The 19,533-nt window shown below is 42.8% G+C and overlaps 1 protein-coding gene across 1 annotated transcript; it reads left to right on the top strand.

Annotated features, from left to right (window-relative positions):
- Nucleotides 1-376: 376 nt before the first annotated feature.
- WDR55 (WD repeat domain 55) lies at nt 377-18,737 on the top strand. Its single transcript, XM_053313684.1, has 8 exons — nt 377-490; nt 1,844-1,992; nt 3,283-3,383; nt 12,227-12,314; nt 15,506-15,685; nt 16,198-16,297; nt 16,755-16,924; nt 17,989-18,737. The coding sequence occupies exons 1-8, from the start codon at nt 473-475 to the stop codon at nt 18,311-18,313; spliced, it is 1,131 nt and encodes a 376-aa protein (XP_053169659.1). The 5' UTR covers nt 377-472; the 3' UTR covers nt 18,314-18,737.
- The last annotated feature ends 796 nt before the right edge of the window (nt 18,738-19,533 follow it).

The raw sequence follows: 19,533 nt of genomic DNA, 5'->3' as shown, positions 1-19,533 counted from the left end.
GTAGCCCACTCAGCCTCAACTCCACCTCTAATCCGTAATATTAACATAAATCGATATTGCAGGAGTCTGGCCATTCGCTTTCACCTATAGCCCCTTTCCCTCCACAAGTTGATAATAACCCTATATTTTATTTTAATCGGCAACGTAATTTTTGTTTAAAAACAAAACCCTGTCTTTGGAGAAGAACCTGTCTTTGCTGATGCCTTTTGCTCAGTAGTCATATGCTGCTGACCATTCACAACCATGCTACAATACTGGATTTTCCCATGGCTTCCTATCGGTAGCTGTCGCTCTCCCACGCCTTACCACTCCACGCAGACACACACAAAAAAGTCCTAAAAGTTATAGGAGGACTCACGCGTAAACCCTGACGTTGTGTGTCTGCCCATTTATTACATCTATGCCGCTTGGTGCCCGAACCCTCTGCCTTCCTTCCTTCCGGTGTATTACCTAGACATGCGTGCTCGTTAAGATGGAGGTGTCTGTGGAGGTGAGTGTTTGGGGGAGTTTCCAAGCAACCAAGCGTGAGACCTCTGCCATCTCTTCCCTCGGCGTGAGGTGGATTGGTGGCTTTCTTTCGGGGTCTCATGTTGTGCTGCTGGGACAGAATCAGCAGGTTCCATGGGTTGTGTATTATAATAGAAAGAGGTTTCCATCCAGGGTTGTTAAGTTTTTAAAACTGTCCCGGCTTCCTTGCCTTTCAACAGAAGCCCAGCAGGCGAAACTAAGCGGGTGACACTTTTCCTGCTGTGGAAGAGATGGGAAAAGCCTTGCTCGTGTGTATCAGGCTGCTCTTAAAAGCACATGAGCCGGGCCAGTTTTTAAAAGTTGGAAACTGTGTTCCCAGCTGTCTGGGTGAGTGACTTGTTCACCTTTTGGGTTTTTAAAATTGTTTTATTAAGTCATTCTCTTTCTTGCAGTGTATCAGTACATTACAAAATCATACACCATTGACTGCCCCCCCCACCCCGCACCATGTAGCACGTAGAGTGCTTTCCTCCCTCTAATCTTCAACACTACCTCCAACTAAGAAATCATAACATGAGTCAAGCAAAAAAGAAAAACAAACAAAAAGGAAACAAGAGATCTGTGATGTCTCCTACAGGGTAGTCCTTGTTTGATGTTGTAGTCCTCATGCCATAAGCATGCACCAGCCTCTGGAGAGGTAAAGTTTAGACACCATAGGAAGAGGCTATGCTGAGAAGGGTAGAAAGCAGGCTGCTAAGGTGGTCTGGAGACAAGCACTTGTCAGGGCAGGCCAGTGTTGCTGGTTTCTTTCCCCTACATGCCCCATCTTCACATATTGGTGTAGAAGCGTGTTGGAGAATGCTCCCGCTCGTTCAGTACTGTGGCTATAACTCCATGTTCATATTCAGTATTAACACATAGAGGGGTAAACTGGAGCAGGGGCCTTTAAGAAGGTTCTGCAAGTGTTTGGGCAATGGGCTTTATGATCTCTGTGGTTCTCACATGCTTACATATCAACTAATTTTTCCACACTTATCTGCTGTGCACTTGATGACTGGCATGGACTAAATGAGTTCAACTGACTCTGCTGAAAAGGGCATCTTTAGGGACTTAAAAGTTTTGCGGTGTTGAATGTGTGATGGCCTATTCACACATGCAATTCATTGGCAGTTTATGATGAATGTATTGTTTGCTTTTAATGCAGAAGCAATAACATTTAACATCTTGTATTATTGTTGGATGTATTGTGAGGATGCAACAGCTCTAAGGATATCAGCTGGTAGTTGCATGACACGTATTAAGGTGACCCAGTGGTAGTGGGGCCTCTGTGGAAGTTTGATTCTCTTTATTTTCTTTCCCTACACCTCATCCCCAGGCATATTCAGATGAGGAGAAAGTAGGGCAGGAACCTAACGTTCGAGACACTCCCGAAGACATTGCTCTTGAGTCAGCAGCCAACACTATTGCCTTTCACCCCAGCCGAGATATCATAGCTGCTGGAGATGTGGATGGTGACATCTATGTGTGAGTACAGCTTCTCTAGGAAAACAAAAGTACTTGCTGCATACCTGAATGTGCCCTTGCTTCCCCACGCAATAAAGTGGGGGCCCATAGGGGTCCCCCATTGATAAACCAGTACAGTTCAGAGGAAACAAGCTGGAAGCCTTTTTTTAATGTGGGAGGAGACAGTTATTCATGACATGGCTACTGGCTATTTAAGGTTCATGGTTTAGTATTTCAAAAAAGAGGATGTTAGAGATGTTAGAAATCTTCTGTGTATTCCAGATATTCTGTGGTCTTAGTTGCTAACTAAAAAGTAACAAAGTGCATGTTTTGCAGCCAGACGAAAGTCTGCAAAAGAAACCTTGCAAATATTGATGGTACTCCATTTGCAAGATTTAGGCTTTTTCTGGTTCAGAGCAGCCATGATAGATTAGACTTAGTGTTCATCTAATCAGTGTTTCCAACAGTGGCTCTGGGTTCCTTTTTACGTGCTTGTAAAAAGGAATCCGGTGAGGGTTCCCCTTTACAAACTAAGTGGGGGAATTGTGCCTAGGCAGGGGCGGGGGGAGAACAACCCTAATAGGGGTGGCAAGAGGGCACCTCGGCGTGGTTCCTCCAAATTCTCCAGACTGAGCCCAGCGGGGCATTCTTGTAAGCATGGCCATAAATGGGACATGCTCATCTGACCTGCCCTTGACCTTCTTATCAAACCAGGATACCTTATTATTGAATATGCTTTTCAATAAAAGCTTCCAAAGTAGTTTACATAGATATTTATAAATAAATAAAATGGTTCCCTGTCCCCAAAGGGTTCACAATCTAAAAAAGAAACATAAAACAGACACTAGCATCAGCCACTGGAAGGTTGTTGTGCTGGGGACGCATAGGGCCAGTTGCTCTCCCCCTGCTAAATAAAGAGAATAGCCACTTTTAAAAGGTGCCCCTTTGCTCAGTTATCAAACCAGGTTCTGGGAGCTCACAAGCAGAATATGAAGCTAACAGCCTTCATAGATGCAGAACTGAGAAGCTTTTCCAACCTGAAATTCTACAAATATTGCTTGCTCTTCGTTTTTCTGTAAAGATTATCTTTTCTGCATGTCCTATTTTAGGTGGAACTTTCCATGTTTTCTTCCAGTGCCCTGCTTTATCAATCCTGCTTTTTTGCTCACTTCTTCCTGTACAGATCTCTTCTTTAAGTATGATGTTTCCTGTTGTTTTGTGACAGAAATATTTCAAGATTCCATCTTGAAAATGTTTCTAGGGAGAAGTTCCCTATTGATCCTCCCCTCCACTTTTTTTTTTTAATTGCAGATATTCATACTCCTGTCTGGAAGGTGGGAACAAGGAGCTTTGGTCTTCAGGGCATCACTTAAAATCCTGCCGGGAAGTGTCCTTTTCTCATGATGGAAATAGTGAGTGTTTCTCTTCTCAGGGGTTGTTTGTGTCTTTGTAGCTCATAGTGGAGGGAACTGAATTCACATGTACACTGACTTTCTTCTGCTTACTCTACCTAGAGAAGAGTTGTTAGATTTATTTGAATTCCAGCAGCAAGGAAAAGCTCATCTTAAAAATACATCAGGCAGCATCCAAACTAGTTAGTCATGATTTAGCATCATTAAAATCGGTAAGACAAGCTGGTCATGATTAACTTAAGTCTCATTAATATCACTGGGATTTAGTCATGTCAGACTTCATCTGGATGCTGCCCAACATATGTTGGGACATCGCCACTTACATCAGTCATTAATCACACTGGTCAGCATCCAGATTAACATTGCACTGGTGGAAGAGCATCTCCAACGTGCAAAGTAAAGGGATGATTCCCCACCCCCAATGCCCCCATTCCCTGTGCAGCCACCTGTGGCTCCCCAAAATATGTCTCGGAGGATCCTGTGACCCTTGGATATATTTTCGGAAAGCACAGACAGCTGCAGAAGGAAGGAGGTATTGGACAAAGTTGTCCATTGTGTAATCTCTTCTGCCAATGCTACATTAGTCTGGATGTCAACCATTGATTTTATTTTGTTGGTTTATAACAATATTAGTACATTAGGAAATCAAACAAATTAATTAAAGATTAGTTTATTCATTAAATATTTGAATATATAAGATTAATTCATTAGTAATTTCTTAGTATACATAATTTAATACTTAAAACATTATTAACAATCTGTTTATAATGACAAATGGATTATAAACTATTTGTTTATTATATATATATATCTATATCTTATGTGTGGTTATCTCCAGATCTGGCAAAGCTTTTGCTGAGTTTGACATTCCATTCACAAGTTCAGTTCAGTTTATTTATGGCCGCTGACCAGAGGAATATATACATACAGCTCAAACAGTAACAATCACTAATCCAGCTATTCGTAGACCTTATGGAATCCAGCAATACAAATACACTCTTACTTCGAATTCTAATGGCAATGAGACAGAAATTATCAACTGCATTAAGTAATGTTGTGATCGCTATCAGATAAAAGATAGCTAACATAGGATTCATTTGGGTGGCCAGGGCAATTTGCTAGGAGAGGCACTATTAATTAATAGCGAGTGTCCCTGTATAAACTATAGTAGCACTTGCGCTAGTGTCTCAATAGCTTCTGACTTGCAAGGACAAAACCGCTCCGTGTAAGGGACTTCTTTGATCCTGCCTTCAAACACAGCAGAAGGTAAAACGTCAAAATGTGCTAGTGTGAAGGCTCTACGGTATTTTGCTACCCTAAGCTTATCTAAGTAATTAGCAGATTTCATATTCAATAGTTAGTTACCCACCATTAATCTCCTTGATATAAAACTTCTATCAGACTGTCATGCAACATCACAAATGCTTTGGGAGAGCACCAGGCTAGCTTGAACAAGATTCATAGCCAACAATAACTGTGGAGCAAACCCATAGGAAAACAATTTCCTTTTAATTTCCATTTCCCCGGCGGAAGTGAATTTATCAGCTAACATGAGTGGTAACAATCCAGTGAGATTAAGGTTTTTTTTAGCCAAAATTTAAATATTAAAAGCCAGATTTTAGACTCAACATTCATCAGACCTGCCTCCACTCAAAGCTGCATTAGAGACGCCTTGTTGTACTTGAAATAGCTTTCTTAGAAACTTAGATTGGATGGCTTCTACAGCTTGGATGTTATGATAAAAGCTGAGCTGTGCTCCATAGAGCAAATGAGCTAAAACCTTGGACTCGAAGTCTTATGGCTGCTGGAATAAAAGGTCCTCCTCTAGAGTAGAAATGTCAATATTGCTGATGATGACCTTTGAGCATTTTGAATGACACATTCTTGATGGATTTGACAACTAATGGTGGAATGAAATACAGTACCTAAGTACTTATAACAACTGACCTGCTCGAGCTTATGCCCATCAGTAGACCAACGTTTTAGATTGTGAGCCCTTTGGGGACAGGGATCCATCTTATTTATTTATTATTTCTCTGTGTAAACCGCCCTGAGCCATTTTTGGAAAGGCAGTATAGAAATAGAATTAATTAATTAATTAATTAATTAACATAAGAGTTTGGGGCACTTAGCAAACCTCATGATCTGTGTTTAGAGTAATCTGCAGAGCATAATCTTTACAGTAAGAAGCGAGGGAATTAAGCGCTCTTCTCAGGCCAATAGGAATCTGTGATATTATTACAGCATCATCTGCGTACAAAAGCACTGCTACAGATTTTAGAGGCTAATATTGGAGAATGAAAGTCTGAATGAGTCAGAGAGGCAACCATAGACTTTATATAAAAACTGAATAAGAATTGAGCCAGAATACATCCTTGCTTCAAGCCTCTGTTTGATGGAATATCTTTAGAGAGAGAACCTGCCGCATTGCAACTAACTTTGCAATAGGTGTTCTGATGCAATTTATATATTTAAAAAAGTAAGTAAGCGACGAACAATAGTGGATGATTGAAGTTTAGACCACAGTTTCTCCCTATATACTGACTTAAATGCGGGTTTAAGGTCCACAAATGCAGCATAAAGGACCCTTTTTGGCTTTGAAAAGAGAAGAACATGAATCTAAGATTATTATTATTATTATTATTTTTACATTTATATCCCGCTCTTCCTTCAAGGAGCCCAGACCGGTGTACTACATACTTGAGTTTCTCCTCACAACAACCCTGTGAAGTAGGTTAGGCTGAGAGAGAAGTAACTGGCCCAGAGTCACCCAGCTAGTATCATGGCTGAATGGGGATTTGAACTCAGGTCTCCCCAGTCCTAGTCCAGCATTCTAACCACTACACCACGCTGGCTCTCGCACGCTGGCAAATGAGGAGATTAGGAATGTAGTTCCCAATAAGCTATTAATATAGTTTACAACTGGTCTTGCAACTCGCCAATTTCAACATGACGACTGTCTCCAATACTTTCTCCATCCATTCCTTATTCCTTGTGGTTTGATAACTTTTCTGCTTATTTGCAAAATGCAAATGTGCTGCAGTGAATAAATATATTGGCTCCTGCCATTTTTGGAGTATGATCTACTTGAATTTAATAAAACATCTTTATAATTAAGCCCACAAAAATTATTAGACTACCAAAAAATTTACAAGTCTTTTGTTGGTGGCAGTATAATGAGGCCGTTCCGGAATGCTAACCAAACACTCAAATCGGGCTTTGGGCTAATGTGGGGAATCAGCGTGACTATATGGAACAGTTCATATCTGTGCAAAGTTTGGGTCTGGCAAATGAGGAGGAAACAGAAATATGGTGCAATCAGATGTATTTAGGAATAATGGGGTACAGGAAAATAAGAGCAATTAGGCTAGGTGACGAGGCAATAAAATCTTAGCTAACAGTATTAACTAGAGTCTCACATACAGGCATTTTAGCTTAAGGTCCAAATTGTCAATTAAATCAGCTTAAGGCTTTGCCTGAGAAAGGACCAAGATGTAGGCTTAAATAGGAGAGAGAAGGGAGCAAGGAAATTTAAAGGGATAGGCAGTTAGTATTACTGGTTCTAATCCATTGGTGTGTTCGTTATACTTGCAGGTTGGGGTGTGCAGGTAGACTTCCTTGCAGGGGAAAGGCAACAGAAAAGTGGGAAGAAGAAAGGGTGAGGAGCAAAGAGCTATGACTCGAACCGTTGAGAACCAGCAGGGCAATGATTCATGTGGAGTCGGATTCCCAATCTGATCCCGAGGCCATGTGACTGGGCCAGGGGTATTTATTTATTTATTTATTTATTTAGCACATTTCTATACTGCCCAAAATGCAAGTTCTCTGGACAATTTACAAGACAATAAAAACAACCAATAAAAAGATTAACATATTACAACAATTAAAATTTAAAAAGTTAAAACTATTAAAACAATCTATTATATTAATTCTCCTGGGTGTGCCTTGGAATGTGCATCCCAGCACCCAGCTGATTGGCTGGGCAGTGGATGCGCCTGATTGGCTGAGGTGCACCCAGGAGGATTGGTCACCACGGGCCTGGTCGTGGAGGCCAGAGGTGGTGGCAGGCCTGGCCCGCCCATGGAGGCAAGGCCCAGGAGGGGGGAAAGAAAGTGCGGGGGCAGAAGTGGCGGTGGGGAGGAGAGGCAGTTGGGCCCAGAAGCATAGATTGGGGCAGTAGGTGGGGGGGAAGAGGTAACAGCCAGTCCCAAAGAGCGCACAGATGCTCTGTGCGGGGTTGGCTAGTATCTAATTAAAAGCCTGGGTGAACAAATGTGCCTTGACTGCCCTTTTAAAAGTTGTAAGAGATGGGGAGGCTCCTATTTCAGCAGGAAGTGTGTTCCAAAGCCTCGGGGCAGCAATGGAGAAAGCCCGTCCCCGAGTAGCCACCAGACAAGCCGGTGGCAACTCCAGACGAACCTCTCCAGATGATATCAGTGGGCAGTGCAGTTCATAGTAAAGAAGACGAATACCCAGGGCCCAAGCTGTTCAGGGCTTTATAGGTTATAGCCAAAACCTTTACTTTCCCCGGAAACCTATCGGCAGCCTGTGTAGATCTTTTACGATAGGAGTGATATGGTCTCTCTGAGATGACCCAGAGAAGAAACTTGCTGCTGCATTCTGGACTAACTGCAGTTTCCAGACTATGTACAAAGGCAGTCCCACATAGAACGCATTGCAGTAGTCAAGTCTGTAGGTGACCAGCAGATGTACTACTGTTCTGAGGTCATTTATCTCAAGAAATGGACACAGCTAGTGTATCAGCCAAAGCTGATAAAAGGCACCTCTGGCCACTGCCTCAACCTGGGACACCAGGGAGAGTTTTGTGTCCAGAAGCACCCCCAGACTGTGCACCTGTTCCTTCTGGGGAAGTGAGACCTCATCCAGAACAGGCAGATCAAAATCATCTCCTGAGTTCCAACCCCGCACAATAAGTACCTCCATCTTATCTGGATTCAGTCTCAGTTTGTTACCTCTCATCCAGCCCATCACTGTCTCCAGGCAGGCATTTAGGGAGGTTATACCTTCTCCTGATGATGTTGACATGGAGAAATTGATTTGGGTGTCATCAGCATACTGATAGCACCCTGGACCAAATCTCCTGATGATCTCTCCCAGCGGTTTCATGTAGATGTTAAACAACATCGGAGACAATACGGAGCCCAGTTTTTGAAGAACAACAGTCCCTGAGAGACACCATCTGGAATATGCCCGAGAGGTAAGAGTGGAACCACTGCAAAGCAGTGCCTCCCACCCCCAACCCCCTCAGACGCTCCAGAAGGATACTATAGTCAATAGTATTGAAAGCTGCCGAGAGGTCCAAAAGGACCAACAGAGTCACACTTCCCCTGTCAATTCCCAATTGGAGATCATCCATCAGGCTGACCAAGGCAGTCTCCACCCCTAGCCCACCCGAAAGCCAGTCTGAAACGGGTCTAGATAATCAGTTTCATCCAAGACTGCCTGGAGTTGGGAGGCCACCACCCTCTCAGTTACCTTGTCCAACCATGGAAGGTTAGAGACAGGCCTATAGTTGCTCAACTCTGAGGAATCCAGGGCAGGCTTCTTCAGAAGTGGTCTAATAATTGCCTCCTTAAGACAAGGAGGCATCCTGCCCTCCTTCAGAGAAGCATTTATGATCTCTACCAGGCCTTCTACAACAACCTTCACGTCGGGCAAGGGTCAAGAGAACAGGCGGTAGGCTTAAGGGGGTACAGGTTTGTACTTGAAAACATATCCTGAGGCAATGCACAAGTCAAGCGCCCTGACTGCAGGGGCTGAAACTCGTGTAAAAAGGGGGTTCATGTTTACATGAACCAATCAAGTGGGTGTGGTTTTTAAGAAACAAAAGTTGGAATGGCTGGTGGAGAGGTGTGTATATGGTACTATATGAGTGAACTCAAAAGCCTTATTAGAGACCGGGACATCTCTGATCGGTTTCTTTTTTTAAAAAAAAATTATTGTTAAATTTATATACCACCTTTCATTAAAAACAATCACAAGGCGGTTTACAAAAGTTTAAAAACATACAATACATACATACATACATTCCCTCAAGAGATGTAAATGAAGGACTGAAATCCCAAATAGGTGATTGCACAGGAGTGCCAGATCATCATTGGTCAAAAAGGTGTCGTAAAAAGGTCCAATCAGAAGTCTGAGTTAAAAGCCCAATCCATAAAAGACCTGATGAGAAGGGTTTTTGGCTACAGGTGTATAAAAAGGGGCTGACTTTTGGCCAGGTAATTGATGCATCCAGAAAAAAGTCAGCACAGAAGGCAGAGGATCAGAACAACCCAGCAGAGAAGCAAGAAAGCTTCAAGAATAGCAGCTAAGAGCGATGTCCCTTGAAGAGATGGGAGAAGTAGGGATGTGCACGGAACTGGGTGGGAGAAGTTTGAAGGGGTGTGTGTGTGTGTGTGTGTGTGTGTGTGTGTGTGTGTGTGTGTGTGTGTGTGTTGACTAAGGGCGGGGGAGGGTGCACCCACCCCTCCCTCTGCTTTCTCCCTGCCAGCGCTCCGCCAGAAAAGGGCCCGTCAGGGCGGCAGCGCACCTCCCTTTTTCTGTTAAAGATCCTACCTTTGGGTCAATGCCAGCTCATTAATGCAGTGATAGGAGGCTGGGGGCAGTGTTCCCTCTAACAGAGATTCCCAGATTTTGTTGACTACAACTCCCAGCATCCCCAGCTGCAGTGGCCTTTGGATGGGGATTCTGGGAGTTGTAGTCAACAACATCTGGGAATTTCTGTTAGAGGGAACACTGGCTGGGGGTGTGCCAGGCTTATCTGAGTAGCTGTGAGAAATATTAGCGGAGTTCCCTTTGACCTGGGTCTGCTTGCCAGCTTCCTCCCTTTTCTGCAAAAGAGAGGCCATGGGGGTCTCCCTGCGGCCGTTTATTAACCTGACTTCAGTCTGCCCCATGTTTTCTTGTGCCAAGCGACCAAATTGCATACTTGCAAAACATGGGCATGTGCAGAGTTCATGATCCCGTGAGCTCAAGTAGCCAAGATGGAGGTTGCAGGCCTGCAACTCTAAATCACATAGAGGGGTGCTGCCTGCAGCCCACCAGGCAAGCTGTTTCTGTAACAATGTCTCCAAGCAGCGGCAGCTCAGCAGTGCTAAATGTGCCAGGAAATAATCCTTCATAATTCCATAGTATGATTTTCTGGTGTGTTCTTTAAAAAAAAAAAAAAAAAACTGGTAGGAGCTAGCCATCAGGAACATTATCAGCATTTCAAGCACTGTTTGAAGCCACTGCTGACCACAGAGGTGCAAGGTTAAAAAACATTAAAGAAAAAAAAACCCTGCACTGCTACCACTGCAAAGGTTAAAAATTTACTGGATGTAATTACTGGTTGGCTTTTTATTTAAAGAAAAGGCTGCAATAATATTATGGGGTCTGAAGAGAATTAGTTATTAAAAACAAAAACAAAAAAACCCATATAAGTTGTGTTCATAACCATGTTCCAAAACTTCTTTGCAGCAAATGCTCAGAGAGTTATGGTATAAAAACATTGTCAAAGGGGGGAAAGCACCACTGCCACCAACAGGCTTGTAAAAAAATTGCACCTTAGTAACTTTTGTGAACTTAATTATTGCTCATGGATGATGCCACCACATATATACAAAATCTGCTTTAGCAGCTTGACAATACTAGTATTTTCCAGATCCAGAATAATACATTTTATAACTCTTCCAAGAGGTGACATTTTTGTCTCTAAGGTATGTCCCCTACTTTTGTCCAAACTTGGGATCGACAAAGGAAACAAGAATCGTCCAGGCCTTGTCCCCCTTGAAACTTTATATATGCCAGTCAGAAAACAATGACCCAGCCTAATGTTTCTCAGTCTTGTTCATATGTAACGATTAAGATTGCTAACACTTGTCACTTAGGCAGCTTCTCTTTCCCTTGGAGACTTGCAAGGCTGATGAGGTTGCCAGGTTCTTGTCTTGAGACATTGCATGTAACCTTAGATGCATCAAGGGTCCAAGCTGGGATACTACCACTTGTAAGGAGACTGATGAAGAAAAGTGTGTGTGGATGGTGGTTGCATTTTATCTTGGCACCTCACAATATCTAAAAGTATCACACTTGGCAATTTTAATGGTAGGAGCAGATTAGGCAGATATAGCTTCAACCCTTGCTGCAGAATTGTCACAGAAGAAGCAACACTTGCCAGGTAGCTTTCAGCTACATGACTAATAAAGGCATAGGGAACCCTCTTTGGGCAAACTTACTTAGGATCCTCTTGGTAGGTCAAGGTGCCTACCAGTGAACTTTACTCTCTCTTGCCAACATTAGGGATTTGTAAGGTATGAGCAGCTAGTTGTGGTGGGATGTGTGGAAGGAGACTACCCTTCATTTATTGTAGACTATTGTATTCTGCATGTTGCAAGCAAATGCAACATGCAACCTAGCGTCGTCTTCACTGTGAGCCCCATCGCCCATTGAGATCATCTGGAGAGGTTAATCTATAGTTGCCATTGTCTCATCCAATGGCTACTCAGGGACAGGCCTTCTCCATTGCTGACCCTGGGCTTTGGGATGCGCTCCCTCTTGAAATAAGAGCCTCCCCATCTCTGGCAACTGAAGACACATTTGTTCTCCCAGGCTTTTAATTAGATGTATAGTTTTAATAGTTTTTAATGTTGGGTTTTAAATGATTTTAATGTTTTAATCATTTTTAATTTTGTTTAATTTGTATGGTATTTGTTGTACACCACCCAGAGACAGAGATTTGGGGTGGTACAGAAATAAGTGGAAAGAAAGCAAGCTAGTTAGCTAGCTCTGTGGAGCACAGTGCATTCACAGTAGTTTGCCCCATTTCTCTCTCTCCTCTCCAGAACTCTTCACAGTGTCCAAAGATAAATCCATTCATATCCTGAATGTGGAAGAAGGCCGTCTGGTGACACGCTTCAACAAGGCTCACAAGTTAGTATTTGGGACTATTGCCCTCTTCTTTCATCCTGTTACTTATTGGAGGTGCCGTCTTGAGACCTGTGAACTTTCTGGGCTGCTCAGTCCTTTGGGTGCTTACAAAGGCCTGCTTCACCTGCATCAGTACAGCCAGTAGCCTCCAGCAGCCTTCCTGCAGTCTTAATGGCATAGCATTTGCTTCCCCCTCCTGTTTCTCACGTGAGTCCTTTATTGGGTTTTTTTTGTTTGCAGTTCTTTGGCATGTGTGGACCATAGCAGTGCTCAGTACTGTCAACACTGTTGCTTGTTAGAGACATTTTGGAGAGCTGCTTTTCATATTTTTGAATTAATGCTTGTGTTTTGGAGCGGTCAAGGGTTCACAAATTGTCTGTCCTTAGTAGCCAATCATTATTTCCTACTAACCAGCTATGGAGTCTAGCTCTGCCTAGATGCTGCAAGAATAGAATATGCATTTTCAAAATAATGGGTTGCAGTGTTCCCTCTAACAGGGATGCCTAGATATTGTTGACTACAACTCCCATAATCCCCAAGAAAAAGCCATTGCAGCTGGGGATTCTGGGAGTTGTAGTCGTCAACTTCTGAGAATCCCTGTTAGAGGGAACACTGATGGACTGTATCCTAACATAGGAAGCTGCCATATACTGAGTCAGAACATTGGTCTATCTAGCTCAGTATTGTCTTCACAGACTGGCAGCGGCTTCTCCAAGGTTGCAGGCAGGAATTTCTCTCAGCCCTATCTTGGAGAAGCCAGGGAGGGAACTTGGAACCTCTTGCTCTTCCCAGAGCGGCTCCATTCCCTAAGGGGAATCTCTTCCAGTGCTCACAGATCAAGTCTCCCATTCATATGCAACCAGGGTGGACCCTGCTTAGCTAAGGGGACAAGTCATGCTTGCTACCACAAGACCACCTCCTCTCTTCTGAGGAGTGCTGCATTATCATTAGATGCTCTTTCTACTTATGCAAGGACTCTTTCTACTTGCAGAAGGACCCCTTGCATGAATAAAATCTCTTTATGTGAGTGAAAGGAGCTTCTGCTAACAGAGATTAGGTCTGGATACAACCCAAGCACTGGTTTTGTCATACTGGATGTAATTAGGAACATAGGAAGCTGAGTCAGACTGTTGTTCCATCTACCTTAGAATTTTCTATGCTGACTGGCAGTGGCTCTCCAAGGTTTCAGGCAGCAGAGTCTCCCAGCCCTACCTGGAGATACCAGGGAGTGACCCTGAGTTCTTCTGCAAGCAAATCAGATGCTCTTCCACTGAGCTATAGCCTCATCCCTTAAGGGGAATATCTTACAGCAGTCGTCACATGTAGTGACCCATCCAGATGCAAACCAGAGCAGAACCTGCTTAGCAAAGGGGACAGTTCATGCTCACTACCACAAGACCAGCTCTCAAAGCAAACTGGCTGCTCTACCACTGAGATATGGTCCCTTCTCTCCGGATTTATCTTGGGATTTATATGAAATTAATTTTTAGCTTTTTAGCTGTGATTCATCTTTTTAATTGTGTGCTTTTCTTTTCTCATGTTTAAGGCTGAATTCCCTCCCCCCTCCCCTACATATATCATGAAAGTTTTTTATTAAAAGTTCAGATATTATACAGCATGTACATTTTCTGATACAAAACCCCAAATGTGGAGGAAATATGGATTCTGGTCTATTTTAATTCCCTATCCAATAAATTTTATTACAAACGTGAAGAAAAGATGACATGTTTTTCAAGCAGCAGGAGTCCTGCAGCATCTTGGGGACTAGCAGTTCTTTTCTAGCATGGGTTTTCATGACTCTTAACCTACTTTTCAGCTGCAGTTTTTCAGCTAGATCACTGAAACTCTCTGCCCATGAAGTTTGGAAAAACTATACTCTGGGGTTTATGTTTTTATTCAGGGTTTTTGATGAAACCAGATTTTTTGGTACGTAACATCTTTCATTTAGAGCTCTCAAAATAGCCGACACAGTTTTACTTAGAAAACTGAATAAAAGTCTTCATTGAAAAGTGAAGACGGAGGGGGGGGAAATCTGCTGTATTCCGGTTATAAAGTTTCTGATTTCCAGATGTTCCCGACTACAGACTTTGATTCGCTATGTTCTTCTAAGACTGCAATTCCATGCACACTTGCATTAGAATAAACTTCACTGAAGTCAGCGGGTTGAAAATATATTGAATGTTTGGTTAACATGTACTCTTCTGCCAGTTGTAATGCAAACTTTGCATTTAGCAAGCTGAAAAGTCTTTAAAGACACATGTATTCACCCAGGCTTTTAATTAAGGCGCGTTTTAACAGTTTTAACATCATTTTAAAATGTTTTAAAATTTAAATAGTTGTAATGTGTTAACGTTTACTGTATCATTTATTTTGTTTTAACTATTGTTTTAAGTTTTCTGTTATTTATTTTAACTAATGTTTTAACTTTTTCTGTTTGTTTGCTTTGTTGTAAACCACCCAGAGACGTGAGTTTGGGGCAGTATAAAAATATGTCAAATAAATAAATAAAGCGCTGAATGCACTGTTCCCTCTGACAGGGATTCCCAGATGTTGTTGACCACAACTTCCAGAATTCCCAGCTGCAGTGGCTTTTGCTTGGGGATTATGAGACCTAATGGCACAGTGGGAAAATGACTTGCCTAGCAAGCAAGAGGCTGCTGTTTCACATCTCCGCTGGCATGTTTCCCGGAATATGGGAAAACACCTATATTGGTCAGCAGCGATATAGGAAGGTGCTGAAAGGCATCATCTCATACTGCGTGGGAGGAGGCAATGGTAAACCCCTCCTGCATTCTACAAAAGAAAACCACAGGGCTCCATGGGCGCCAGGAGTCGACACCAACTCGAGGGCACAACTTTAGTCAACAACATCTGGGAATCTCTCTCTAGAGAGAGAAATGATTTTCTTCCTCTACGCCCACCCACCTAAAAGGGTACAAATAAGTCTTCCTAGTTGGAAGATCAGATAGGTCTATGCACTTGCTCTTTTCCCACGTATCATATCCTATATGGGACGAGTGCCAGATGTTTCCCTCCTGCATAGTTCCCCTGTGCCGTGGAGGATGTCACAACTTTTTGGGGACTGATTAGGGACCTTGCAGATGGCAATAGGTCGGAGATAGAACTGGGTGTTCTGTTAATATCTTGGCTACTATAGCATTGGCTCTGCTACTAGATCTCTCTGATTTCCACAGCTCTGGTTTAAACTGCCTGCTGGTGATAGATGAACACTTGTTTGCCACGGGAGATGATGGTGGTGAGCTGAAAGTGTGGGACCTGCGCAAAGGCACCTCCATCATGGAGATGAGGCAGCATGAGGAGTACATCAGTGACATGGCCCTGGATGGGAACAAGAAGCTGCTGCTCACTACCAGGTATTCTGCACCCTGCTGTTAACCCCATGAACAAACAGAACTAGGCTTCTTTTCCCTGGATAGTGGAGATGCGTTGACTGCTCCCCCCTTAAGGTGCTGTTAAATCCATAATCTGGTGCCACCTTTTTCTCTATTCAAAGGGCCCTTCGAGATAGGTTCAGTTTCCTGCTGTCATTCCCAAATAGGCAGATACTTCTGGGCCAGTAGTAGTAGTAGTAGTAAACTTTGTTAGTTGCCCCATAACACATTGTTCTCTGGGCGGCTTACAACACAACATTAAAACATGAGATAAAAACATACAACACATTAAATTATAACAGACCAAAAGAGAGGGGTGTGTGTGTACAAAATACAATACAAAACAATTTAAATTTTTAAAAATCAGATCAAAATTTAGGTATACTTTTATACCTAAAGAATATTATTTAGGTTTAAATGTATACCTCAGCAGCTGTCTAGAAACAGCTTTTAGCTGGGGATGATTATACTGTGGACCATTCCATTTCTTGCAGTGGCGATGGAACCATGGGAGTCTTCAACATCCGGAGAAGGCGCTTTGAGCTACTCTCGGAGCCTCAGAATGGAGACCTGACCGCCATCTCTCTGATGAAGGTCAGTGCTGCTGCTCAGTTGACCATGAGAAAGGGGTGCTGGGTGACAGGCTTCTGCCGAGGGACCAGTGAGCAGCGGCCAGGACTATTTTGGCACAGACAGGAGCAGTATTTTATTTAAAATATTTACTTAAGCTTTTAAACAAAAACATTCTCAAATGGATTATATAGTCTTGTCTCAAAGAGGCTCAAAGGAAAAAAGAAACACCAGCAGCAGCCACAGAGACTTGAAAATGGTTTCCTTCCAAGTATTGAGCTTGAGAGTCCCTGTTGTGCTAATCTGCAGTATAATATTTAGTACAATATTCATTCTACATTGCTGTCCACTAAGAGAGGGGAAAGCTGTTGGGTTGGGTGGCTTTCTCTGTTGTGTATCTAGTGGTTCTTTTTAAATGGGGAGGGGAAGGAGAGTCTTGATAATGCTGTCTTATCTCTGGTTAACCTGCATTCTTCCTTAGAGAGGAAAGAAAGTGGCCTGTGGCTCCAGTGAGGGGACTATTTACCTCTTCAACTGGGATGGCTTTGGTGCTGCAAGTGACCGGTTTGCATTGAAGGCAGAATCCATTGACTGCATGATCCCTGTGACAGAGAACATTGTGTGCACAGGCTCAATTGACGGAGTCATCAGGTGAGAGTACATTGCATGGCTTGCCAAGAAAAGGATCTGGCAACACTAAGAAGGCATGTGGAAGATATACTGAATTGTGGGATTGGGGATAGAAATGTGTTTTTATTTTTTTATTTTAGATAGATAGATAGATGGATGCTCTATCTTGAGCCTCTTTAGGACAGGGGATAGATTTAAAATTCATATACATTCCATATTGGTTTGAAGCAGAATGAAGGCTGATGAAATTAGAGCTTTTGCTAGGAAGTAGGCAAAGGTACAAATATAGCTGTAAGAAATGTATTCTGATATTTATTATTATTTATTTTTATTATTATTTTACATTTATATCCCGCTCTTCCTCCAAGGAGCCCAGAGTGGTGTACTACATATTTGAGTTTCTTCTCACAACAACCCTGTGAAGTAGGTTAGGCTGAGAGAGAAGTGACTGGCCCAGTCACCCAGCTAGTATCATGGCTGAATGGGGATTTGAACTCGGGTCTCCCCGGTCCTAGTCCAGCACTCTAGCCACTACACCATGCTGGCTCTGAATGAATAGAACTATGGAGGCCGCCCTCCTGTGAAGCGCTGTATCCCATCATTTGGCCCACCCACCTAGAGAGGGTAAAGCTGTGTGAGAACTGGTAGCTGACCGAGTTCCTGCCTAATGCCTGAAGGGGGCAGGGGGAAACTAAATGTTAACACATTGGTTGGATGTCCTTAAAGTCCTGGCAGATGTACTAACAGGAGTTCTTTGGGAACTGAAAGGGTCTAAAGGCCCTTGTTTTGAGGACCACTTCTCATTTTGCTATTTTTTTTGTTAGTGTGATGCATTTTTATGGTTTTGGATACACAGCATTTGTACAGTGTCTGCTAATATTAGTCTCTCATTGTTTGCTTGAGTTAAGCTTTGTGTTAATGATTTAAAGTATTCATTTTACTCCTTAAAAACTTAATTTGAGGACCTAGCTGGATTTCTCCTTCTCTGCCTGTCTGCCAAATCTGAACATCCTGAAGTGGGAGTGGGCTAAACGTTATTACAAGAGAGTTGTTCTTTGTTAATTAGGCTTTTCCTTTTGTCCTAGGGCAGTGAACATCTTGCCCAATCGGGTGCTGGGCAGTGTTGGGCAGCACACAGGGGAGCCTATTGAGCAGCTTGCCAAGTGTAACACTGGTCAGTTCCTGGCCAGCTGTGGCCATGATCAGAAGGTGAAGTTCTGGGATATCTCCTCACTTAGCTCAGTGATTGTGGATGAATACAGGAAGAAGAAGAAGAAAAGTGGACAGCTGAAATCTTTGAGCCGCAAAGCATTTGGTAACGGGGAAGACTTCTTTGCAGGTTTGAGAGAGGAGGCTGCAGAAGCAGAGGAGGAAGAGCATGGTGGTGTCACTGACAGTGACAGTGACTGAAAGATGTATGCTGATCATATGTGAGTGGCTCACTCTCCAGAAGGGAATCTTGTGACTACAGTCTGCTTGAACTTGCCATGTTTCTGCTGGGATTCAGCTGAGAGGTCCTTGCTGTTCTGTTGAGCAAATAGCCAGGATGTTTGAGTCTGGGTCCTTATGGAGAAAGGACCAGTCGTCTAATGAGATCAGTGCTATAGTTTTCCTTAGGGTGTTGGATTCTTTCTGGAATTCTGCAGTCTGGACTAAGAAGTATTCACATGTTTCTGAAATATCTTCTTGAGAGAAGTACAGGCCGTCTGCTACAGGAGGAGGAAGCTGGAAATCTCTAGTGACATGTGACAGCCAGTGTTCAGAAAACAAATATGTCAGGTTCCTTTTTTGACACAAGAAATTTCTTGGAATAAAGAGGCTAGAGAAGCTGTTATTTCTGAGTGGGATTAATGCTTGTATTCTGCCTCCTAACATATTTAGGACCCAAGTTACTGATCTACATATCTAGGGTTGCTGAACATCTACTTCCTTGCAGCCATGAAGCAGGAGAGATATTTTAAAAATAATAAACAGAAGATTTGGATAAGCTGAAACATTTTTTCCTCTTTGAAGAAAATGACTGCAAGACCCAACACAGGTTGCTTCCACATTAGAACACTTTAGCGTTGCATATATATATATATATTAACACATTAAACAATACTGGCTGATGCTCTCTGCAGGGCTATGAAAACAGAAGCAACCCTGCAGAGACTGAAGCGTAAGTGCTCTTTTCCCCACAGGGGTGCAGGGAGTGATTTTGCTGCTCTCTCCTCCCTCCGGATGAAATTTTTTACTTTGAGGAATCCATCCTTGAGGGCTTAAACTCCAAGGTGGACCTTCCACCTCTGCAGGGCTACTTCCATTTTTGTAGCCCTGTGGAGAGTGTGAAGAAGAATCCTAGATAGTGGCAATCTATCTAGTAGCAATTCTGTCCCCATGGCCAAGATCTTTCTATGATGTTTACTCAGTAATAAGTTATGTTTCCCAGTGTCTTTCTCCTTTTCAGATTCTGCTTCTTGTTCAGTGTAGGTAGAGATCAGTAATGAATTGCCTGTTAATTAGTTGGCTTCTGGAGGAGGGCTTGAAGTACTTGTGTGTTTTCTAATTTTTCTTCTTTCTTTCATAATGAAATAGCATTTGCCCACTATAAAATAAAATAAGAAAGCTAGTAATTAACACCTTTTCCT

Source organism: Hemicordylus capensis, chromosome 4, assembly GCF_027244095.1.
Source record: "Hemicordylus capensis ecotype Gifberg chromosome 4, rHemCap1.1.pri, whole genome shotgun sequence".
Lineage (NCBI taxonomy): Eukaryota > Metazoa > Chordata > Lepidosauria > Squamata > Cordylidae > Hemicordylus > Hemicordylus capensis.
This window is presented reverse-complemented; position numbering and strand designations above follow the sequence as displayed.